This window comes from Hemitrygon akajei, chromosome 2 (assembly GCF_048418815.1).
Source record: "Hemitrygon akajei chromosome 2, sHemAka1.3, whole genome shotgun sequence".
Lineage (NCBI taxonomy): Eukaryota > Metazoa > Chordata > Chondrichthyes > Myliobatiformes > Dasyatidae > Hemitrygon > Hemitrygon akajei.
Genome location: NC_133125.1, coordinates 43,299,390 through 43,325,078, shown reverse-complemented (window position 1 = coordinate 43,325,078; position 25,689 = coordinate 43,299,390). Strand labels below are relative to the sequence as shown.

General features: G+C 38.7%; 1 protein-coding gene across 3 annotated transcripts in view; it reads left to right on the top strand.

Annotated features, from left to right (window-relative positions):
* The window catches only part of fancc (FA complementation group C), a 180,359-nt gene that overhangs the window by 8,564 nt on the left and 146,106 nt on the right, over positions 1–25,689 (top strand). For all 3 annotated transcript variants that reach the window (XM_073071347.1, XM_073071337.1, XM_073071329.1), the window contains exon 2: positions 7,305–7,544. In XM_073071347.1, coding sequence (XP_072927448.1) covers positions 7,374–7,544 — 171 coding nt within the window. In that variant the 5' untranslated portion in view covers positions 7,305–7,373. The remainder of the gene's footprint in view (positions 1–7,304; positions 7,545–25,689) is intronic.

Genomic DNA, 25,689 nt, shown 5'->3' with positions numbered 1-25,689 from the left:
TCAGTAGAAACAGTTCCGCCAGGCTTAAAGGCTAAGCCACACAAGAAGGCCAGGAGTTGGACTTGGTTGTCAGAGGGTATTTGAGGCGCACGCCATGAGGAGCACTTTTAGGTAATGGGAGCTTGTCCCCACTACCACTCCTCGACTGACAACCTTGGAACCAGGAACAATGTAGGGAAATGCATTACTGTTACTTGTGGGTTTCTGCAAGGATCCGAATCTCAGTCACTTTTCAATAATGTTGAATTGATGAAAGAACAGTATGTAACCATACAATTGTTGATAATACAAAACAAGGTGGGAAAGTGATGAGTGAAGAGGACAGAAAAGTTTGCAAAGTAGTATACTTGGGTTATGTGAGTGGGATTGAATGTTGAAATATATTGGGGGAACAGGGATGCTATTGGTTTTGGTGGAATAACAGAACATTTTCAAACACAAAAGTTAATAAGTGCATGTGTATGGAAGGATCTTGGTGAATTGGTACACAAAGTGCAGTCAGGAAGAACGGTATATAGGCAGGCAGGCAGGCAGGCAGACAGACATACTTTATTGATCCTGAGGGAAACTGGGTTTCGTTACAGTCACAACAACCAGGAATAGTGTAGAAATATAGCAATATAAAACCATAAATAATTTAATAGGTAAATAATGCCAAGTGGAAATAAGTCCAGGACCAGCCTATTGGCTCAGGGTGTCTGACACTCCTAGGGAGGAGTTGTAAAGTTTGATGGCCACAGGTAGGAATGACTTCCTATGACGTTCAGTGTTGCATCTCGGTGGAATGAGTCTCTGGCTGAATGTACTCCGGTGCCTAACCAGTACATTATGGAGTGGATGGGAGACATTGTCCAAGATGGCATGCAACTTGGACAGCATCCTCTTTTCAGACACCACTGGCAGAGAGTCCAGTTCCACCCCCACAACATCACTGGCCTTACGAATGAGTTTGTTGATTCTGTTGGTGTCTGCTACCTTCAGCCTGCTGCCCCAGCACACAACAGCAAACATGATAGCACTGGTCACCACAGACTCTTCAGCATCGTCCGGCATATTCCTTATTTGCACAGAGATTGGAGGATGGGAATGTGCAAATCTTCCTGTACCTCTGCTGGGCTTCAGGCTAAATCCCTAAACCCATACCTGGCATATTTGCTGTTTTACTGTGACCTAAATGCATTTACTTCTGTATCAGTTTGATACTTTTCTCTGTTGTTAATGCCAATATTTGGTCTTTCTAGGAGAAAGAATGCAGAATGTCAAATTGAGAAGTTTGTGCTGCTGACTTGTTTACATTAGCCTTTTTGACACAGGGCTATGTTGCTCCTTAGCTGGGAAAATTTTTATCTGATCAGTCTAGAATGGGCTTAAAGCCAAGTCCCAAAAATTATAGGCCAATTTAGCTGTGCCTTCTAGTTCCCAAACAGGAAGATATTTATGAAGTTAAATGTGGCATAACGTTTTTCTTCTTTTCTGATTGGTTACTACTGGGTGGATTTGAACTGCAACTCAGATGTTACATTGCAGTAAGTTAATAAAAAGAAAGAACGGTATTATACTGTATATGCCATTGATGATCTCCTTAACTGTGTTTTCCTTAAAGGAATTTGTCAGGCATCCCTTCAACTTGTTATGGAGTCATTGAACACTGCAGTACAGATAAAGGCTCTTCAGCCCATCTAGTCTGTGCCAAACTATTAATCTGCCTGGTCCCATCAACCTGCACCTGGGCCATTACCCTTCATACTCCTCCATGCATGCAACTTATCCAAATTTCTCTTAAATGTTGAAATCGAACCTGCATCCACCACTTCAGCTGGCAGCTCATTCCACACTCTCACCACCCTCTGAGTGAAGACGTTCCCCCTCATGTTCTCCTTAAATATTTCACCCTTCACCCGTAACCCATGAAACCTCACCCAAACCCAGTGGAAAAAGTCTACTCGCATTTACCCTGTTTATACTCCTCATAATTTTCAAAGCTTTCAAAGGTACATTTAATGTCAGAGGAATGTATACAATCTGCATCCTGAAATTTTTTTACTTCACAAACATCCACGAAAACAGAGGAGTGCCGCAAAGAATGAATGACAGTTAAATGTTAGAACCCCAAAGACCCTCCAGCTCCCCCATCCCATGCGTAAGCAGCAGCAATGCAACGATCCCCCTCCCCCACCAGCAAAAAAAACATCGGCACCCTCCACCGAGCAGCAAAGCATCAATAAAGACACAGACCTGCAGTAGCCCAAAGACTACTCGTTCACCCAGTAATTTGACATACCACAGCCTCTCTCTCTGTCTAATAAGGGAAAAAGAGGTGTCCCCATTTCATAGTGAGAGGGGAGACATAACAAACAAATGGCTTATTTATGGTGTTAACAGTCTGTTGTGTCGCTTTTTCTGAGCTCTGTGCCCGAAGAACTCGGGTCTTTGGGCACACAGCCAGCAGCCACCTCCCAGTTTTCAGTCTTCTGTATACTCCCATGACACATCAGATGGTGGCACCGACCTCTAGTCCTCCTGCCTCCAGAGCCACAAAATCACGAAACCCCGAAGGCGCGCTAGTCTTCTGGGTAATGACCTTGGTATATCAAATAGCAGCCAGTCGTGAGACCCGGAGAGCGGGTCTCAATCCCATAAAGAACCAAAGTCAGCGTGTAGTTCCAGGTCAAGGTCTTCAAAAAAACCCTGAAAGGGAAAAATAGAGATACTAAAGATAGAAATAGAGCTGTTTCTGAAGATGCAAGCAAAGGAGTCTCCATTAGGCACCATCGTCTCCTAGGCTCCATTCCATTATCAAATCTCTCATTGTTCTCCTATGATCTTGGGAATAAAGTCCTGACCTTTTGAGGCAACTCAGGTTCTCAAATCCTGGAAACATCCTTGTTAATTTTCTCTCAACTTTTTCAATCTTCTTGACATCTTTCCTGTGGGTAGGTGACCAGAAATGCACACAATATTCCAAATGCACCAATGTCAAAACAACTTCAATATGACATCCCAACTCCTGTACATTAATTAATGAAGACTAATGTGCCAAAAGTTCTTTATGACCTTATCTACCTGTGACACCACTTTCAAGGAATTATGGATCACTGTTCTACCACACACCTCAGTGCCTTACCGTTCACTGTGTATGTCTGGTTGTCCACCCTAGCCTAGCCGTGGGACAATTTGCAATGACCGATTAACCTACAGAAACGGCATGTCTTTGGACTGTGGGAGGAAACTGGAAGAAACCCACACACACATGGGAAGGAATGTACAAACTCCCTTACAAAGGAGATCAGAACTGAACTCTGAACTCTGGCACCCTGAACTGTAACAGCATCGTGCTAACGGCTATGCTGTTGTGGCACCCTATATGCCAGGTTATTGCATTTGTGAGCCTACAGTAGATCAGGCTTGGTCTGTGATCCCATTCCACTGATGATCCATTTATATCAATGAGGATTCGTGGCTTTCAATGTACAAGGTAACTGATTTTATTTTTCAGTGTTTTCTAACCTTAGTTAATGTTTGTAATTCTGAATCTGTGTATTTTTTCCCTTAGCTTATTTTTAAGCTTTCAAATTTAATTATTTCCATCAATTTTAATTGTTTCTTTAAATGTTCCTGACATTCAGGAACATTTTAAGTTTTAGATGAATTACAGACTTTGACTGCAGACACACTGGTTATGTCACAAAAGTCAATAATGTCTTCAGAGAAGGAATCTCCCGCTTTGACCGTTCTGTCCTATATCTGACTGCGGACCTATACGTATGAACAACACGTTGCTGCCTCTGAGCTTTATCTGGTTAACTCTAATGGTTGTGCCAAATTGGTTAAAAACTGTACAGTAAGAATAGAATGGGGTCACTCCCAGGCCAGCCCTTGGTATTCATGTATTGCCCATATCCTGTGTTCACTTGAGTTGGTGGCAGTGTGCCACCATCGTGAGTCGCTGCAGGAAAGAGATTTAAGCAGAACTAAGATGCTGATCTAGTTGAGCTGTTGCAACTATTCGTAACCACTCAGATGAATAGTGTTCCATTACACACCTGACTTGTGCCTACGTAGCTGGTGGAATAGCTATTAGATTGGAGAGGGAAGCCTATTGCAGAAGGATAAGCATCTGTTGTAGTAGCTACAGCAGTTCTGTTACCCGTTTTGCCGAGTGTCTGATAAATGCTGTCTCCTGGAATGGGGATGCACTTTTTTTGTTGGGCAATACAGTGGCATAGGTGCCTTGCAGCTACAGCAACCTGAATTCAATCCTGATCTCCAGGTCCGCCTGTGACTCCATGGATTTCCCTCGGATACTCTGGTTTCCTTGCACATCCTAAGACATACAGGTCAGTAAGTTAAGTTGCCCCATGCATGTGAGTGAGTCGTAGAACATAGGGGAGTTGATGGGATTGTGGGGAGATTAAGTTACAAGGAAAAGTACTGGAGAATATGATAGAGCTGTGAGCTGGCTTAGACTTGATGGGCTAAAATGGCCTGCTGTATCATAAGGAAATATTGGAGCTATTCATTGCTGTATTTGTGACATAAAACTATTCTGCTACGTGTCACTCTAGGGCTGTATGTTGTCCATGTCTTGCTGTGTGCAGTTTTAGAATGTTTCATTTTCAATCTATCATGGAAGCTGCAGGGCATTGCTTTCACCACTAGCTATCAGAATCTTAGTTCTTCAGTGAACAGCAGCTGGTAGACTTAGCCAAGCAGACACAATTTTAGCCTTTGGTTATGAAGAATTATTTTGAAGGAACATGTGAAATTTTACATTTGCTTCGGTGAAGAATTTTTAATTGTGGAAAACCCTTATTTAGCAGTCGATATGGGTACCATGTCAGTGTTCTTTAGTCGCACTGATCTGATTACTACAACAAAAGGTGAAATGTAAGTAGATATAGTACCAACATAATTCTTGACTTTCTTAATGAGCATTCATACCTGTAATGCTTCAGTATTTTTTTAGAAAACGTCTCTGGAATTTTCTGGTTTTGAAACTTGCCCTGTACAATGTGTTTTGGAAAGGAAGCCACTGTTTTCAAGGGGAAATCTGAATTAAATATCATAAGCTACAAGTTACTTTTAAAAATTAGCTTGTATGATTTAGAGCATTCAAGTGGTCCCTTTCATTTTTAGAATGTTTCAAAATCCAGTGTTTCTAGACTGAAGGACAATGGAAGACCTGATCTTCATGCAGTGGATTTTTGGTCCAAGTTTTATGTCTACTTAGACTGTGGGAAAACACTCAGCAATAGAGTAACATATCTTTTTTCTAAGTTCTGTTTATGTCTGGAAAGTATATTTTGTGTTAGTAGTAATGAATGCACTGGCAAGAATAGTGATGTGAGCAATTTGAGATGAATGGTGAGGATCACACAAGAAGTATATTCATAGGGCAATAAATTGTGTTGCCTTAAGTGATTTTTAGGCTTGCATCCCGGAGTTTTGGTATTACTTCACAAAGAGATTTTAGGAACAGCACAGCTAATGGGTGTACTGACTTTGAATTGACTTTGGTCAATGAATCTCAAAGCTTTATTGTTCTTTGGATAAGCTTGCTAACAACAGGGGAGCAGGTTTTCTACACTTCCTAGCTGACAACTGTAACAGTCATTAGGTACAGATATTTTAGTACTGTCAACAAAATTGTGTTTCAGCTCTGAACTACTCAGACAATATTTGTAAGGTTTTGCATATTGCTCCATCGCCATATTTAAGTTTACTGACGACACCACTATTGTGGGCTTAATCAAAGGTGATGACGAATTAGCATAGAGGAGGGAGATTGAAAATCTGGCTGAGTGGTGCCTCAACAACAACCCCTCACTCGATGTCAGCAAGACCAAGAAGCTGATTATTGACTTTAGGAAGAGGAAACCGAGGTCGATGAGCCAGTCCTCATCCGGGGGATCAGAGGTTGGGAGGGTCAACAACTTTAAATTCCTTAGTGTTATCATTTCAGGGGACCTATCCTGGGCCCAGCATGTAAGTGCAATTACGAAGAAAGCACAGCAGCACCTCTACTTCCTTAGAAGTTTGCAAAGATTTGGCATGACATCTAAAACTTTGACAAACTTCTACAGATGTGTGGTGGAGAGTATATTGACTGGTTGCATCACAGCCTGGTATGGATACATTGATGCCCTTGAACGGAAACTCCTGCAAAGAGTAGTGGATGCGGCCCAGTCCATCATGGGTAAAGCTCTCCCCACCGTTGAGCACATCTAAATGGAGCGTTGTCGAGGACACCCACCATCCAGGCTACGCTTTCTTCTCATAGCTGCCATCAGGAAGAAAGTACATGAACCTCCAGAGTCAGGAACAGTTATTGCCCCTCAACCATCAGGCTCTTGAACCAATGGGGATAACTTCATTCAACTTTACTTGCCCCATCACTGAACTGTTCCCACAACCCATGGACTCAGTTTCAAGGACTCTTTATCTCATGTTCTTGATATTTATTCCTTATTTATTTTTTGTTATTATTATTTTCTCTTTTGTATTTGCACAGTTGTCTTTTGCACATTGGTTGTTTGCCCTGTTGGGTGCAGTCTTTCATTGATTCTATTATGGTTATTGGATTTACTGAGTATGCCTGCAAGAAAATGAATCTCAGGGTTGAGTATGGTGACAAGTATGTACTTTGATAATAAACTTAATTTGAACTTTGATTTTGTTGGCAACACTTTGATTTGCTTTGCATCTCCCTCTGATTTTTTGAATGTCAATACTGAAGATATTGTGTTCCATTGGAATCTTCTACAAATTTTTCCCCCCCTTTCCTACTAGTTGAAATTGTTAGGACACAGCAAGTTTAATGAAGTGACTCTTTACCTTATCTAATCATTAAAGCCTTAACATTTTAAAAGGAAAATTTAAAAAAAACACAGCAAATACTGCAAATGTGAAGTAAAACAGAAAATACATGAATTATTCAGCAGGTCAGGCATAATTTATTTAAAGAGAAACAGAGGTGAAGATCCTTCAATTTTCAGAGGTCTTGACACAATATAATCAGTTAAGATTTTTATTTCATGCCTGTTCAAAATTGTGGTTGAGTTGTTACTTTCCAGTGAGTAGTATTTAACTATTATTGTAATGAAATGATGGTGATGACAAATTCAGATGGTAAAATTTTGGAACCCAACCAGTAAAACATTTTAAAGTAATTTTCTCATTAGAATTATTGCTGCTGTTTTCTCACAAAAGGTCCATTATATATAAACCTTTGATTTGTTTTAAAAACTTGCTGAAAAGCCTTATGGAAAAAAAAGGATTGAAAGCTCCTTTCTTTTATTTTGCAGATTCCACAGTAAACAGATGAATCCTTTCCTTTTGGGTGACTTTTAAACTTGAGTTTTGTGGCTTGTGTTATGGCCAAAACAACTTCCATTCCTTCTTCCAGTTTTGGCTTTGAATACTGGTTGAATAAGGCCGTTGAATGGGGGCAGGCCAGTACTTTGGAATCCCAGCAAGATACCTGCCTGCACCTGCCTAAATTACAAGAGTTCCTGAAACAGATTTATGAAGCTATACAGCATATGGTAAGCAATTCACAGAAGGAAAGAATCATTAATGCCAATCTGTTACACAGATTCAGACAAATAGAATGTTAATAGCAGCTAATCTGTTGCTATTTGTTTTCTGAATCTCACTATGTCTAGTTAGGAAACAGGTCGTGTCCATTGCTGACAGGAACATATTTCCTGCAGTTTTGATTTATTATGAAAGGGGATTTTCTCTAGACTGACAGAGATGTCACATGAGACTTCCTAGCCAATCAAGTAATCTAATTTCTTGAATCTTGAAATAAACAATTACGAGGTTTTGAATTGGGTGACTGACGGGTTTTCCACATGAGTTGGTACCTTGCCCTTAGGTTGTAGTGTTGATTTTCAACACTGAATTGGTGACATTGTAAGTATTTCAAAGCTGATGACCATAAATGCATCCAGAATTGAATACTTATAAAAACTGACTTGTAATTTTGAAATTAAGGTAATTTGGTTTATATAAACATTACTTTAAGTATCATAGTACAGGTGGCCCCCACATTATGACCATTTGGGTTAAGGAAATTTGTCATTATGGAATTCGCAAAGCGCTACCCAAAAATCCAAGATACGGAATTAAATTCTCTCTAACAGAATTACCTAAATATAAAGTGTGAAAGAAATAACAAATTTTGATCTTTTTTCCATCCAGAGTTTCTTAACAGAAGTGTGTTTTTTTTAATGTGATAGGTTCATTTTGCTATCAGTTTTTTCTCCGCGTTTTCCATATTATTTTCTCAAGTTTGAAACAGCCTGCAAGTTTAAGTGCAAGCTGTAAATGTTAATGACTACTGTTATTTGTTGTGAGATAAATCATTAAACTATCATACCTGTATTTGATATGTCTCCATTTCATCTGAAGGTTGAAAGGTGATAAGCATTTACCATTGCATGTGTCTCTAGTTGTTGGTCTCATAAGAGTTTGGTTTGCCAGTTTCCAAAGCAAGCAACTTAAGTGGCTCTCCAACATTCCCCCTACTCCCACTGTCATAAACCATGAACCTGTAGTTGTATACACATCATTAGTGTTGAGAGAAAATATACCTAAGATTCTATTTCCAGTTATAATGTGAGTTCCACTTTAATTGTATAATGTAAGTTGCAGCGTAAAAGGCAAACAAAATTGAAAAGGGTGAATATAGGACTGAAGTTGTTCTATTTGAATGTACACAGTATATGGAAAAAGTTAGATGAACTCGTAGCACAGTTACATATCGACATGTATGATGTTGTAGGCATCACTGAATCATGGCTGAAAGAAAAGTATAGCTGGGGGCTTAAAGACCAAGGATACAAATTGTACTAGAAGAACAGTCAGGTAGGCAGAGGAGGTGATGTGGTTCTCAAATCAAATCATTAGAGAGGTGACATAGGATCAGAAGGTGTTGAGTCATTATGGATAGAGCTAAGGAACTGCAAGGGCAAAAGATCCTGATGAGAGTTGTATACAGATCCCTAAACAGTAGTAAGGATGTGGGCTGCAAATTACAACAGGAGTTAGAAAACGCATGCCAGGAGGCCAATGTTACAATAATCATGGGGGATTTCAATAAGCACGTAGATTGGGATAATCAGGCTGGTTCTGGATTCCAAGGGGGAGTTTCTAGAATGCCTGAAATTTGAGAAGGAGAACCTAATGAGAATGGACAGGAGGAGTATAGGAAACTGATACAGGACTTTGTGATATGGTGCAACTCAAACTACCTGCGTCTCAATATCACCAAGACCAAGGAGATGGTGGTGGACTTTAGGAGATCTAGGCCTCATATGGAGCCAGTGATCATTAATGGAGAATGTGTGGAGCAGGTTAAGACCTACAAGTATCTGGGAGTACAGTTAGACGAGAAGCTAGACTGGACTGCCAACACAGATGCCTTGTGCAGGAAGGCACAGAGTCGACTGTACTTCCTTAGAAGGTTGGCGTCATTCAATGTCTGTAGTGAGATGCTGAAGATGTTCTATAGGTCAGTTGTGGAGAGCGCCCTCTTCTTTGTGGTGGCGTGTTGGGGAGGAAGCATTAAGAAGAGGGACGCCTCACGTCTTAATAAGCTGGTAAGGAAGGCGGGCTCTGTCATGGGCAAAGTACTGGAGAGTTTAACATCGGTAGCTGAGCGAAGGGCGCTGAGTAGGCTACGGTCAATTATGGAAAACTCTGAACATCCTCTACATAGCACCATCCAGAGACAGAGAAGCAGTTTCAGCGACAGGTTACTATCGATGTAATGCTCCTCAGACAGGATGAAGAGGTCAATACTCCCCAATGCCATTAGGCTTTACAATTCTACCGCCAGGACTTAAGAACTTTTTAAAAGCTATTATTAATGCTTTTTGAGATAGTGATTTAGATGCATATCATATTTTTTTTACTGAGTTAAGTATTGTATGTAATTAGTTTTGCTACAACAAGTGTATGGGACATTGGAAAAAAGTTGAATTTCCCCATGGGGATGAATAAAGTTTCTATCTATCTATCTATCATCTATCTAAAGTCAGATATATCAGTATTACAGTAGAGTAAAGGGAATCACAGAGAGAAGTTGGCTAAAATTAATTGGAAAACAACACTGGCAAGGATGACGGCAGAAGAGCAATGGCAGGAATTCCTGGAAGCAATTCAGAAGGCACAGGATATATAAATGGATATATATATATCAAAGAGGAAGAAGTATTCTAAAGGCAAGATAACACAACAGTGGCTAACACAAGAAATCAAAGCCAAAGTATAATAGAGCAAAAATTTGTGGGAAGTTAGAGGATTGGGAAGCTTTTAAAAACCAACAGAAAGCAACTAAATAAAGTAATTAAAAAGGAAAAGCGAAAGTACAATAGTGGAGTAGGACATGGGAAAACTAAGTTGGAAAGGGAGGATTAATTTGAGATTAGTAGATCAGGTTTCATAGTTCATTTATTTTTGAGTATTTCTGCCCTACTTAAGATGATTTTTGAGATTAGCTGGATGTCTAGAGGGACATGACAGCAGATTTAGAACTGGATATGTCAGTGGTTTAGATTAATCTGCTTTCCTAGATTAAGAAAATAATCTAAAAAATTGTTAAACACCAACTTTTTTCACATTTCCTTTGATTACAAATGGCAAGAAAATACAGTATTAACTTACTCCATGAACGGGTCAAGTAAACTGATTATTGTAATTTAAAGAGATGGGGAGATTTGCTGGCATAATGCTGCTAACACCACGATCTCAGTAAAATTCTTAACAACAGTAATTATTTGAGATAGTTGCTCTGCTTTAATTTGGACCACCATTTCCTTTCCGTATTTCTTTTCCCCTTTGTCAACAATTTTGGTAATTTGCTATATCATCTCTTATTGTAGCTTAGCGTCAGTAGTTTATCAACATTCCTATGAAGTTTCTAGGGTTGTTTTTGCATTTCAAAGCCTTTATGTATATTCACGTTATTGTTGTTTCTTTGCACCCCAGCCAGGAGTCTTAGAATCAGAAACAGATTCATTATCACTAACATATGATGTGGTATTTGTTGTTTTGTGGCAGCAGTACTGTGAAAATACATAAAAATCTATGAATTACAAAAATAAATAAATGGTGTATAAAAAAGGGAATTATGTGATAGTTTTCACACATTGTTCAGAAATCTGATGGTAGTGGCAATGAAGCTGTTTGTAAATCATTGAGCGTGGGTCTTCAGACTTCTGTATAAGACCACAGACTATAAGATATTGGAGCAGAATTAGGCCATTTGGCCCATTGGGTCTGTTCTGCCATCCATTTTCCCTCTCAGCCAAATCTCCTGCCTTCTCCCTGTACCCCTTCATGCCCTGACCACTCAAGAATCTATCAACCTCTGCCTTAAATATATGTAAAGTCTTGTCCTCCACAGCTGCCTGTGGCAAAGAGTTCCACAGACTCACCACTCTCTGGCTAAAAAAATTCCATTCTAAAAGGATGCTCCTCTATTCTGAGGCTGTGTCCTCTCAAATTAGACTCTCTCAACATAGGAAACATCCTCTCCACATCTACTCTATTCAAGACCTTTCACCATTTGATGTTTTAATGAGGTTGCCCCTCGTTCTTCTCAATTTTGGTGAATACAGGCCCAGAGCTGTCAATTGCTTTTCATATGACAAGCCATTCAACCCTGGAAACGTTTTCGTGAAACTCCTTTGAAACCTCTTCAGTTTACAGCACATCCTTTCTAAGATAAGGGGCCCAAAATTGCTTGCAATACTCCAAGTGAATCCTCACCAATGCTTTATAAGGTCTCAACATTACATCATTGCTTTTATATTCTAGTCCTCTTGAAATAAATGTTAACATTGTTTTTGCCTTTGTCACCACAGACTCAAACTACAAATTAACCTTTAGGGAATCCTGCACTAGGACTCCCAAGTCCCGTTGCTTCTCAGTTCTCCATTTAGAAAATAGTCAGTACTTTTATTTCTTCTACCAAAGTGCATGATCATATACTTCCTGACATTGTATTCTATCTGCCATTTCGTTGCCCATTCTCTTAATCTCTGTCCTTCCTCAAAACTGCCTGTCCCTCCATCTTTCTTTGTATCACCTGCAAACTTTACAGCAAAGCCATCAATTCCATCATCCAATCATTGACGTGTAACATAAAAAGAATCGGTCCCAACACAGACCTCTGTGAAACACCACTAATCACCGGCAGCCAATCAGAAAAGGCTCCCTTTATTCCCACTGTCTATCTCCTGCCAACCAGCTGCTTTATCCATGCTAGAATCTCTCCTGTAATACTGTGGGCTCTTGGCTTGTTAAGCAGCCACATATGTGGCACTTTGTCTTCTGAAAAACCAACATTAACCAATTTTCCTTTATTTACCTTGTTTGTTATTTCTTCAAAGAATTCCAACAGATTTGTCAGGCAAGATTTTCCCTTTACAAAACCATGCTGATTATGGCCTACTTTATCATATGCCTCTAGGTACTCCAAAACCACATCCTTAACAATCAACTCCAACATCATCGAACCACTGAAGTCAGACTAACTGGCTTTTAATTTCCTTTCTTCTGCCTCTTGCCCTTCTTGAAGAGTGAAGTGACATTTGCAGTTTCCCAGTCTTCTGGACCCATTCCAGAATCTAGGGATTCTTGAAAGATAATTACTAATGCCTCCATGATCTCTTTAGGTACCTCTTTCAGAACCCTGGGGTGTACACCATCTGGTCCAGCTGACTTATCTACTTTCAGACTTTCCAGTTTCCCAAGAACCTTCTCTTTAGTTATGGTAACTTAACACACTTCATGACCCCTGACACCGGGAAATTCCACCATACTGCTGTTGCCTTCCACAGTGAAGACAAATGCAAAATACTTAATCAGTTTATCCGCCATTTTGTTGTCCCCCATTACTACCTCTCCAGCATCAATTTCAAGTGGTCTAATATCCACTCTTTCCTCTCTTTTACACCTTATGTATCTGAAGAGACTTTTGGTATCCTCTTTAATATTATTGGCTAGCTTACTTTCATATTCCATCTTTATCTTTTTAATTGCCTTCTGTTGGTTTTTAAAAGCTTCCGTATCCTCCTGCTAAATTTTCCTCTATTATATGCCCTCTCTTTGGCTTTTATGTTGGCTTTGACGTCATGTCAGCCATGGTTGTGTCATCTTTCCTTTAGAATACTTTTTCCTTTTTGGGATGTATATATCCTGTTTCTTCTGAATTGCTTCCAGAAATTCCAACCTTTGCTCCACGCCATCAACCTTGCCGATGTTCTTTTCCAGTAAATTCTGGCCAACTCCTCTCTCGTGCCTCTGAAATTCCCTTTACTCCACTGTAATACTGATACATCTGACTTTAGCTTCTCTTTCTCAAATTTCAGGGTGAATTCGATCATATGATGATCACATGCCTCAAAGGATTCTTTTACCTTAATCTCTCTAATCAATTCTCATTCATCGCACAACACCCAATACAGAATAGCTGATCCCCTAGTGGGCTTAACCATGGGCTGCTCTAAAAAGCCAACTTGCAGGCACTCTAGAAATACCCCTTCCTGGAATCCTGCACCATCCTGATTTTCTCAATCTACTGAAGGTCTCACTGCCTTCCCACATCTCTCAAGAATAGCATTCAACTATCCTGCCTGGCATCTCTACTTCCTAGATGAGCAGCTATAAAGAAAGGAAGGGGAAAAAAACTTAACCTAGAGTTTTTCTTTTCTTTGCTTTCTTTGACTGAAGCTTCTCTTTGCTGAAGCTTTGAAGAGCTAAAGCCTCAAGATCAGCACTCTGAGTCTGTCCAGTCAGATGACAGCCGCTGCGCTTGCCCCTTCCTTTAATTTGCTCTTGATAATCAATCTAAAGTGCTGATTGGTCACTGGTCAAAGCTCTTTCTCGCTGTAGTGACCCGCTGCTACCTTTTATACTTGGGTAGTATCGCCTCCCTAATGGTAGTAATGAGAAGAGGGCATGTCTTGGATGATGAGGGTCTTTAATGATGGATGTCATCCTGAAGCATCATTTCTTGTTGAAGTCCTTGATAGTGTATTACACACAGTATGCTGGAGAAGCTTAGCAGGTCAGGCAGCATCTTTGGATGGGAATATGCAGTTGACGTTTTGGGCCAAGACATTCAATGTTTATTCCCATCTACAGATGCTGCCTAACCTACTGAGCTCCTCCAGCATATTGTGTGTATTGCTCTAGATTTCCAGCATCTGCAGTATCTCTTGTATCTTGATAGTGTATTGCTCTCTATATTTAAAAGTAACTTCTTGCAGTATTGAGTGTTGAAGTGAAGAACGCAGAGCCTTTTTATTTAACCTGAAGCAGTCAGCTGAAAGTGTGGTCAATGCCACATCAGTGACACGTGTTACTGCCAGGGATAACTTCATTGTTGCTCCAGATTCTAGCATCTGCCTTCTCCTGTGTCTGCATGTCTTCATTATTGTTTGATACACTTTGGTTCTGCCAGTGTGCCTATCGAGTATAAATATTGCAGTCCTTCAATGTTTAAAACAAATAAGCCCCTATTTTACAACCTCATCATGTTTTTGTGATGATTTATATTTTTCCCTTCATCATGCCATTGTAAAGGTTAGCAGATCAGCCACCAAGAATGGGCAGCATGGGTAAAGTTGCATGACATTTATATAAAAAAGAAAGTGGAAGCCCTAACAAAGTCTAATACATCTGCATGCATAAGCTTGTGCAATTAGAAATTCTTGCTTTTCATATCCCAACACCAGTATAGTGGAACATTGGGTATTTCAGCACAAGTATAGGCAGGCTGCTCGTGTTCTTCCCTGCTACTGAGATGGACTTTGCTAATGTTTGCTGGAAGTTTAGAGCTGACTGACTCTATCACTGCAATAGCAATTGAGTGGTTGGTCGATGTGTGGTCATGGAAGGATTATTAGGAAAAGAGTCAAGTTATAGAGTCGTACATATAGCATGGAAATCTAACCCTTCAGCCCAACTGGATCAATGTGACTATGCTGCCCAGCGAGCTCACCACACCTGTCTGTGTTTGGCCAAGAGCCCTCTAAACCTCTTGTTACGTACCCCTTAACTGGGTCACTTACCAGCAAAGATAGAGAGGTCCGTTGAAGTCTGATGGTACTATTTTTAACAGTATTTATTGATAGAAATACACAAAAATAATATCAATGCAAACACACAGATAATATACGTTGTCAATACTAAATCTAAAAGCGCGGATATAATAATAATCAATAAGAAATAGCTCTATCGTTGTCTAGGGGATAATGTATTGTCCGATGGAAATATAAAAGTCACTTTAGTTCAGTCAAGCTGTAGGCTGCAACCTTTGGTTGGAGAGAGAGACGGGTTAAAACTTGCCCATTCCTTTTATGATGTCAATCCTTCGAGAGTCGTTGGGAGTTGAGTTCCCCGTTGTTAGCTAAAAACCGTTTTTCCGTGGCAAAGGTCACCGATTCCGGGCAAATGGAAGCGGACGCACGTGGCCTTCCACCGGCTTTCGCTATTACGGGATCGTTAGCGTTTCTTCTGGTGCGTCTGAGGGGCTGTTCCCCCAGACCCTCTTTTTATCCTGACTCACAGGGTCTCAGGTGTCAATCAGGTTGGGGATGATGCAATCCCTCCACCAACCTCCTCCTTGGTTCATTGCCTGGGGCTTTGATTGCATCGTACAGGATTCAATACGCAAGTCCGTCTCCAAGAGACAATAGCCGGTATCAATGGGTCCGCCTTTCAGAGGCCAGGACACATTCCAACCCTTTTGTGGATTCTGCATGTCTTTCTCTCATTTCCTGTGTCCCCTGAACTGACTTAATAGTGATCTTGCGATTCTCACAAAGGAGGGGGCTACCCCGCACCCTTCGGCCCCTCAGAGCTGTGGCACATTCGTAACACCCCCTTTCTTCAAAGTGTTTTCACCAGCGGTGAAAACGAAGTAGTACAGAGTCTTACAGGATTTGAGAATCTAACACAATACAAAAGCTTTTCCTTTTCACTACAGAGTAATACAGTTATACATTCAATTCAGCATCTAGATGGTTACCAATTACAATTGTCACTTCCTTTAATATCTTAACATCTTGTACCCTACTAAAGTCTTGTAGCATCAAACTCCAATTTAGTAACCACCTATTTTTTTTTCTTCAGCAAACAAAACTAAAGAGTTGTGATCTTAAGCTTACGTGTATACTACAAAAGTTCATGCAAATACCAATCGTTATGTTGCTTTCAAACTTAACAGGCAGGCTTCCATGGGGGTTGTCTTTTATGATTCACAGGCTTTGTCGAAATCCCTTAAAACCGGTTTCTGCTATTTAAACATGGCGTCCCCATTAACCCTCGTCTCTTTTCCGGTTAGTTCCCACGTGGGGAGCTTGGGTACCCTGGTGAAATAGGCTTTTGCCCGCTTCTTTTATTTATTTGGTTGGTTATTTATTTATTTATTTAATTTTAGAAATTACAAAGAATAAATGTGATAATAAAATAGTAAGAAAAATAATATTGACCCTCCCCCCCCTTAACCCTTATCTAAAGAAAGGAAAAAAAAGAAAGAAAGAAGAAAAAGATTGCCTGGATATCGGAGGACCCCCACATGCTCCATGGAGTTCAAAATAATTTTAATATTTATTTTTACTTTCCCCAATTACTATGATTTTATCTTCAAAGGACCTGTGTATTTAATCCCATCTTTTGTAAGTATGGGAGCCAAATTTTCAAAAATATATCATATTCATTTCTTAGATTATACGTAATTTTTTCAAATGGAATACAACTATGTATTTCATTATTCCAATGATCCATAGTTAAATATAAATCAGATTTCCAACTAACTGCGATAACTTTTTTGGCTACTGCCAATGCAATTTTTATAAAAATTTTTCTGATACTTGTTCAATTTAAGTTTCGGTATTGTCCCCTCAATGTCTCCTAATAAAAATAATAATGGACTATGTGGGAGTTGTACTCCAATAATTTGTTCCAATAAAAGTCTTAAATTTATCCAAAATGGTTGAATTTTAAAACAGGACCAGGTAGAATGTAAAAAAAGTACCATTTTCTTGACCACATCGAAAACATTGGTCAGACATATTTAAATTAAATCTATTTATTTTCTGTGGTGTTATATATAATTGATGTAAAAAATTATATTGTATTAATCTAAGTCGAACATTTATTGTATTTCTCATACTATCAAAACATAGTCTTGACCAATTTTTTCCATCAATTTTAACATTCAGATCAGATTCCCATTTTTGTCTTGATTTATGAATTCCTAACTTAATTGTTTGCTTTTGAATCAAATTATACATACAAGATATAATTTTTTTAATTTTTCCTTTCTGAATTAATATTTCTACTTCACTAGGTTTTGGCATCAACATTGTTTGTCCCAGCTTTTCTCGTAAATAGGCTTTTAATTGAAAATAACAAAAAAGAGTATTATTTGATATTTTATATTTTTTAATTGATCAATATACATCAATATACCTCCTTCAAAACAATCACCTATATATTTAATCCCCTTTTGGAACCAATTATGTAAAAGTTTATTATCCATTGTAAAAGGAATAAGCCTATTTTGAATTAAAGTTCTTTTTGCTAATAAAGATTTCTTTATCTCATCGTCCATATTTACCTTATTCTATAAATCAATCAAGTGTCTTAATATAGGAGATTCTTTTTTTCCCCGAATCCATTTGGATTCCCATTTATATATAAAATCCTCTGGTATATTTTCTCCTATCTTAGCTACCAGTAATTCTATTTTAATCCATGCCGATTTTTCTTCATCAAAAAAAGACGCAATAAATCTAAGTTGATTTGCTTTATAATAATTCTTAAAATTTGGAAGTTGTAACCCCCCTAAATTAAATTTACATGTCAGTTTTTCCAATGATATTCTTGACATCTTACCTTTCCAAAGAAATTTCCTTACATATTTATTCAGTTCTTGAAAAAACTTCTGAGGTAATTGTATTGGTAAATTTTGAAATAAATATTGCAATCTAGGAAATATATTCATTTTTACAGCATTAACTGTACCTATTAATGTTATTGGTAACATCATCCATTTATCAAGATCCTCTTTTATTTTTTTAAATAATGGCAGATAGTTTTGTTTATATAAATTTTTAACATCGTTATCAACTCTAATACCTAAATATTTTATCCCATTCATTGACCATCGAAATTGAGTTGCTAATCAACATTGATTATAATTTCCTTTGGTGAGGGGTAAAATTTCACTTTTATCCCAATTTACTTTATAACCTGATACTTTCCCATATTCTTCCAATCTAAAGGATAATCTTTGCAAAGATTGCAATGGGTTTGTTAAATAAATCAAAACATCATCAGCAAATAAATTAATCTTATATTCTTCTTGATTAACTCTAAAGCCCCCAATATCTGAATCTGTTCTAATTAGTTCTGCTAATGGTTCTATTGCCAATACAAATAAAGCAGGTGATAATAGGCAGCCTTGTCTAGTTGACCTCGTTAAGCAAAATGGTGTTGAAATCTGACCATTTGTAACTACTTTAGCTTGAGGATTAGTATTTAAAGTTTTAATCCATTGTATAAAAGATTTTCCTAACTCATATTTTTCCAATACCTTAAATAAAAAATCCCATTCCAACCTATCAAATGCTTTTTCTGCATCTAAAGCAACTGCCACACTCATTTCCTCTTTTTTTTGCCAAATGAATTATACTAAGTAACCGAGTTATATTATCCATTGATTGTCTATTTTTAATAAAACCTGTTTGATCCATATGTATTAATTTTGGTAAATGTTTAGATATTCTATTAGATAAAATTTTTGCTATTATTTTATAATCTGTGTTCAACAAAGAAATAGGCCTATATGATGTTGGTTTTAAAGGGTCTCTATCTTTTTTTGGCAATACAGTTATGATCGCTGTTAAAAAAGATTGTGGAAGTTTATGCATTCTTTCCACTTGGTATATTAATTCCATAAAAGGAGGAATTAATAAATCTTTAAATTTTTTATAAAACTCAGGAGGAAAACCATCTTCTCCTGGGGATTTATTACTCTGAAGTGCTCCTAAAGCTTCTTCAACCTCTTTTAATGTAAAAGGCATATCTAATCCTTTCTGTTCTTCCAAATTTAATTTTGGAAGGGTTATTTGTGATAAAAATTTATCTATCTCAGCAATCTTATTTTGTGATACTGATTGATATAGTTCAGTATAAAGTTTTTTAAAAGTTTCATTAATTTCTAAAGGCTTATAAGTAACCTTATTTACACTTGTTCTAATTGCATTTATTGTTTTAGAAACCTGTTCTGTTTTCAACTGCCAAGCAAGAATTTTATGTGATCTTTCACCTAATTCATAATATTTCTGTTTAGTTCTCATAATTACTTTCTCTGTACGATATGTCTGAAGTGTATTATATTGTAGTTTTTTATTAACAAGTTGTCTTCGTTTTTCTTCTGTCATATATCTTTGAGATTCTTTTTCTAACTTTATAATATCTTTTTCCAATTGATCTATTTCTGCTGCATATTCCTTTTTAATTTTAGATGTATAACTTATAATCTGACCCCTTAAATATGCTTTCATCGCTTCCCATAATACAATTTTATCCTCAACTGAATGTAGATTTGTATCCAAAAAAAATTGGATTTGTTTTTTCATAAAATCACAAAAATCTTGACATTTTAATAGAGTTGAATTAAATCTCCATCTATAAATTGATTCCTCCTTATCCATCATTATCATTGTCAAGGGGGAATGATCTGACAATATTCTTGCTTTATATTCCACACTTTTCACTCTATCTTGAATATTTTTTGATAATAAAAAAATCAATCTTGAGTAAGTTTTATGTCTGTTTGAATAAAATGAATAATCTCTTTCTCTTGGATTAATTCTTCTCCATATATCAATCAAATTTAAATCTTTCATTAATCATAAAGTTAATTTTGTTACTTTTGATTTTATAGCACCTTTAGTTGATCTATCCAGAACTGGATCTAAACAAAAATTGAAATCTCCACCTATTAATATTTTATCATGTGCATCAGCCAAGTTCAAAAAAACTTCTTGTATGAATTTTGCATCATTTTCATTTGGTGCATAAATGTTCATAAAAGTCCATAATTCTGAAAAAAATTGACAATGTATAATCACATATCTCCCCCCAGAATCAATTATTACATTTTGTATTTTAATTGGTAAAAATTTATTAACCAAAATTGCAACTTCTCTGATCTTGAATTAAATGAAGCTGCAATGACGTTTCCAACCCAATCTCTTTAATTTCTTGTGTTCTGTTTCTGTTAAATGTGTTTCTTGTAAAAAAGCTATATCTCCTTTCATTTTCTTAATATATGTTAAAACTCTCTTTCTTTTCACAGGTCCATTAATTCCATTAGCATTAAAACTTAAAAAATTAAGTAAATTAATCATTCATAGTACCTTGGAAATTCTTTAAAGTTCTCCATGTTGCTATGAGTTTCTCCCCAATCATCCAGGCAAAGAAGAAGAAAAATAGAAGAAAGATAACTAATATATAAGAAAAAAAAACAAAATACCCCCCCACTAATGTTGCGAATAAAAAGAACACAACATTACCCCCCCCCCCCCCATTTCTCGGGTCATGGCAATCGCCATGATTGTACACGCGAAACTCGCAGCTATCGATCAGGAGCTCCTCCAGCTCCCCCACAAAAAAAAAGAAAGAAAGAAGAAAATATATTAATAAAGAAAAAAATAATAATTAATGTCTCTACTCCCAATTAATACTCCTGGACCATTTTTTTTTCTTATAATCGTCCATCAAATCCAACCTTATTTCAGTTTTCATCATTAGTCCATTTCATTTCTATAGTTCTTTAGTCTTCTCCATGGACATCAAGTAGTTCTTGTACAAATTCCTCCGCTTTCCGGTAGTCAACGAAGAATCTTCTTTCTCCATCCTCCAGGAAAATTATCAGTTTTGCTGGATAGCTCAATAAAAATTTATAGCCCTTTTCCCATAAAGATTTTTTCACTGGGTTAAATTCCTTCCGCCTCTTTAACAGATCATAGCTTATGTCTGGATTAAAAAAAACTTGTTTCCCTTCTATTATCAATGGCCCTTTTCTCTTTTTTGCACCTTGAGTAGCTGCCTTCAAGATCATTTCTTTATCTTGGTACCTTAAACATCTTATCAAAATTGATCTCGGATTTTGATCTTGTTGCGATCTTGGTCTTAAAGCTCTGTGCACTCTTTCAATTTCAATTGCTTGACTTCCTTCTTTCATTTCCAAAATTTCCGGAATCCATTTTTGAAAGAATTTTATTGGATTTTCTCCCTCTATACCTTCCATAGGACCAACAATTTTAATATTATTTCGTCTACTAAAGTTCTCAAGTGCATCCATTTTTCCCAACATCCGTTTTCGTTCTGTTGTCCAGGCAAGATTATCATATTCTACCTTATCTATTCTTTCCGTGTTTTCTTCTATTTTTACTTCCATCTCTTTGACTTTATTATCCGTCTTTTGTTTTTCCACCATGTTATCAAGTGTATTCTGCATCCTTCTTATCTCTGTTCTTACAACTTTAAATTCATTCGTCATATCTGTTTTTATAACTTTTAATTCATTCGTTATATACATCAGGATATCTTTTATGTCTCCTTTATTCTCTTCTTTCTTCTCCTCTTCTTCTTCTCCTGAATTTCCCACAGAGTCTGTCTCTGCTTCCGATCCACTTCCAAGTTCACTTCCAGCCGTAGTTGGGGTTTGTAGTTTTGCTGATATCTGTTCAAGCATACTTCCGCGCATGCGTTGTTCTTGCCGTTTCTTCTTAGAGACCGCCGACATTGCTGCAACTTCTTTTCCCACATCTTCAAAAATGCCATACACTTCGTCGGAAGGAGATCCAACTTGAGTCCGAGGCTTCGCCGAAGCGGCTAGGCCTTTTCCCCTGCCAATTTGTGCCGTCTTCGAAGTAGTAACTTTCTTTTGTTTCAGTTTAGGAGCCATATCAAAAGATAATCCTGAGTTACTTATAGATAGTTTCTAATAGATACTTAATAACTGTTCTTCATTTAAACCCTATTTCATTACTTTTTGCGAGGGAGCTGGAATCTCAGCGTCTCGACCCTACGTCATCACGTGACGCCCCCCCGCCGCTTCTTTCATAGGAGTTATTTTATCAACACTGTGTCCCAAACTTAGACCATCTTCTGAATTTCCACCCAATTCTTTAATTTTACGCAAGTTGCTAGCTTTCTCTTCAGGACCCTTCAGGCTATTAGTTTTCAATTCGAACTCTTTGTTCAAGCAGCATTTCAAATTCTGCCTTTTCACACCACACTCTGGAATACCAATAGCATGGGGGGCCCCGTCATCTTCCAACTCAACCTGTAAGTGATCCGCAGGTTTTAAATTTTCTTCATTCGATTTGGGAACTACATATTTCCCGTTGTCTTCAATGATAATATTCATCTCCCCACTTTTGATCTCCGTATTAACTTTTAACACACCTTCGAGCACAAACACCTGGGAACTCTCACTTCCCGCTATTACCAAGGTTAACGCTTCTCGTACTCTGTCTACCCAGGGCTCTCTTGTCGATTTACTGATTACCACGGCACATCCGATAGGGACTGCTGCTTTCCCTTTTCCTGTCTCTTTTTTCGGAGCAAAGCACCTAGATGCAATATGCCCCCCCTTTCCACAATTAAAGCAGGTCAAGCCCGGAAATCTCTGGCCGTCTTGCCTTTCCCCCTCAGTCTTACCACTAGCTCCCGGCAGGACCTCTGCCTCAGCCAGCGGGCTTTCTCGAACATTCCCACGGTCTCTCTGGGAACTTTTATTCGAGGAAAACTTTGTCTTGTGGGTTAGGGCATATTCATCTGCGAACCTAGCAAATCCTGAGATGGACTTATTCGGCTTCTCATTCAAATACATCCGGATATCCTCCGAAACACAACCTTTAAATTCCTCAATCAGAATTAACTCCCTGAGACGCCAATAATCCTCGTCCACTATTTCTGCGGTGCACCAACGGTCCAAGAGCACACCCTTCTCATAGGCAAACTCGGTATACGTCTGATTCCACCCTTTCTTTAAATTTCTGAACTTTTGTCTATACGCTTCAGGTACTAGCTCATAACTCCGGAGAATGGCCGCCTTTACTTTGTCATAACTCTCCTCCTCTTCCTCCTCCATGGACAACGCCGTATATGCCCGCTGTGCCTTCCCTTTTAACACACTTTGTAGCAACGCCACCCACTGTTCTCTGGACCACTTCTGATTCACTGCCACCTTTTCAAAAAGCAAGAAATAACTATCAACATCCTTCTCCTCGAGCGAAGGTACTAACCTCAACTCCCGACTAACATTAAACCGCTCCTCTCGGTCTGACCCCTGAACTCGTTGCTCTTGCCTTAACTTCTCCATCTCCAAGTCATGTTTCCTCTGTTTCTCTGCCTCCCTCTCCTTCTCGGCCCTTCTCTTTTTCAGCTGCTTCCAGCTGTTTTAACTGAATTTCATGCTCTCTTTGTTTCTCAGCTCTTTCCTGCATGCGTTTCACCTCTAACTCCTTTAGCTGGAGCGCATGCTCCCTTTCTCTCTCGGCCCTTTCTTTCTCCTTCTCAGCTCTTTCCCTCTCTTTCTCTCTATCTCTCTCGGCTCTTTCTTTCTCCTTCTCAGCTGCTTCCAGCTGCTTTAACTTAATTGCATGTTCTAACCTTAATTTCTCCAACTCTAACTGAGCCGTCCCACTAGCTGGTACCTTTTCAGGGATATTTTCCAATACCTCAGCTGTAAACACATTCTTCCCAATATAATACTGAGTTATTACCCTTCGCACCTCCCGCTTTTTCATTGACAACCTCACCTCTGCGAGGTTTAACCCCTTCGCCAAATTTATCAAGTCTGATTTGGTGGCCGCCTCTAGCGCCTCCAGAGTCGGATTTTCTATAAATTCACCCACGTCCATCTTTGCTGGTTTCCCGTCTGGCTACCCGCGTAACCAGATCCAAGTTTGGACTTACAAGCCCGATTCACTGGCTCCCCAATTTGGTGTCAAATCCTGAGACGAGAACCCCAATTGTTACGTACCCCGTAACTGGGTCACTTACCAGCAAAGATAGAGAGGTCCGTTGAAGTCTGATGGTACTATTTTTAACAGTATTTATTGATAGAAATACACAAAAATAATATCAGTGCGAACACACAGATAATATACGTCGTCAATACTAAATCTAAAAGCGCGGGTATAATAATAATCAATAAGAAATAGCTCTATCATTGTCTAGGGGATAATGTATTGTCCGATGGAAATATAAAAGTCACTTTAGTTCAGTCAAGCTGTAGGCTGCAGCCTTTGGTTGGAGAGAAAGACGGGTTAAAACTTGCCCATTCCTTTTATGATGTCAATCCTTCGAGAGTCGTTGGGAGTTGAGTTCCCCGTTGTTAGCTAAAAACCGTTTTTCCGTGGCAAAGGTCACCGATTCCGGGCAAATGGAAGCGGACGCACGTGGCCTTCCACCGGCTTTCGCTATTACGGGATCGCTAGCATTTCTTCTGGTGCGTCTGAGGGGCTGTTCCCACAGACCCTCTTTTTATCCTGACTCACAGGGTCTCAGGTGTCGATCAGGTTGGGATGATGCAATCCCTCCACCAACCTCCCCCTCGGTTCATTGCCTGGGGCTTTGATTGCATCATACAGGGTGCAATACACAAGTCCGTCTCCAAGAGACAATAGCCGGTATCAATGGGTCCACCTTTCGGAGGCCAGAACACATTCCAACCCTTTTGTGGATTCTGCATGTCTTTCTCTCATTTCCTGTGTCCCCTGAACTGACTTAATAGTGATCTTGCGATTCTCACAAAGGAGGGGGCTACCCCAAACCCTTCAGCCCCTCAGAGCTGTGGCACATTCGTAACACTCTCTTCTCCAAGTATGTATCTAGGTGGCTTTTAAATGTTGCTAATGTGCTCAGCTCAACCACTATTTCTGGCAGCTCATTCCAAATATGCACCACCCTTTGCATGAAGAAGGTCCCCCTGATGTCCCTTTTAAGTCTCTCACCTCTGATCTGCCCTTCTTTTTAGCACACCTCACTGGGAAAAAGACTATTTCTGGCAGCTCACTATTTCACCCTGTTGATCTCCTATGTCTCTGTCAAGTCACCCTTCAATCTCTTGTGTACCAAGGAATAAAGTGCAACAGTTGTCAGGCCTTTTATCAGCAGCATCCTTCTTGCTGCCCAGCTGTACTTCCTTAATAGGACTAAATAGGAATTAGGGAGCTAATGAAGCCAGGGCTGGAGTATAATTCTCCTGATGTGGCACTCTTAGTGTGCAAACCATTGGTGAAGTCTGCATGCTCTGTTTGATGTTTCATGCAGTCTTCAGGTCTTCACTCTTTCAATGGGCAATGTCATGATTTTCAATAGATTTGCTGGTCTCTTTGCAAGCATGTGTAGTGTGGTTAGAGCAATATATATTAATATATATTAATTTCTGACAATATCCTAATTCTTGACAACCCTTAACCTATAACATCTGCTTCTTGATGAGCAGAGCTTGGGGCATTCCATGCCCTATGGTGGGATAGTTTTATTGCTGCATTTTGATTTGTTGTTTATTTTTGTGGGGGGTGGAATTTAGGCATTAATAGCAAGGCTACTGCTGGTCCTTAACTTGCCCTTGTGAAGGTG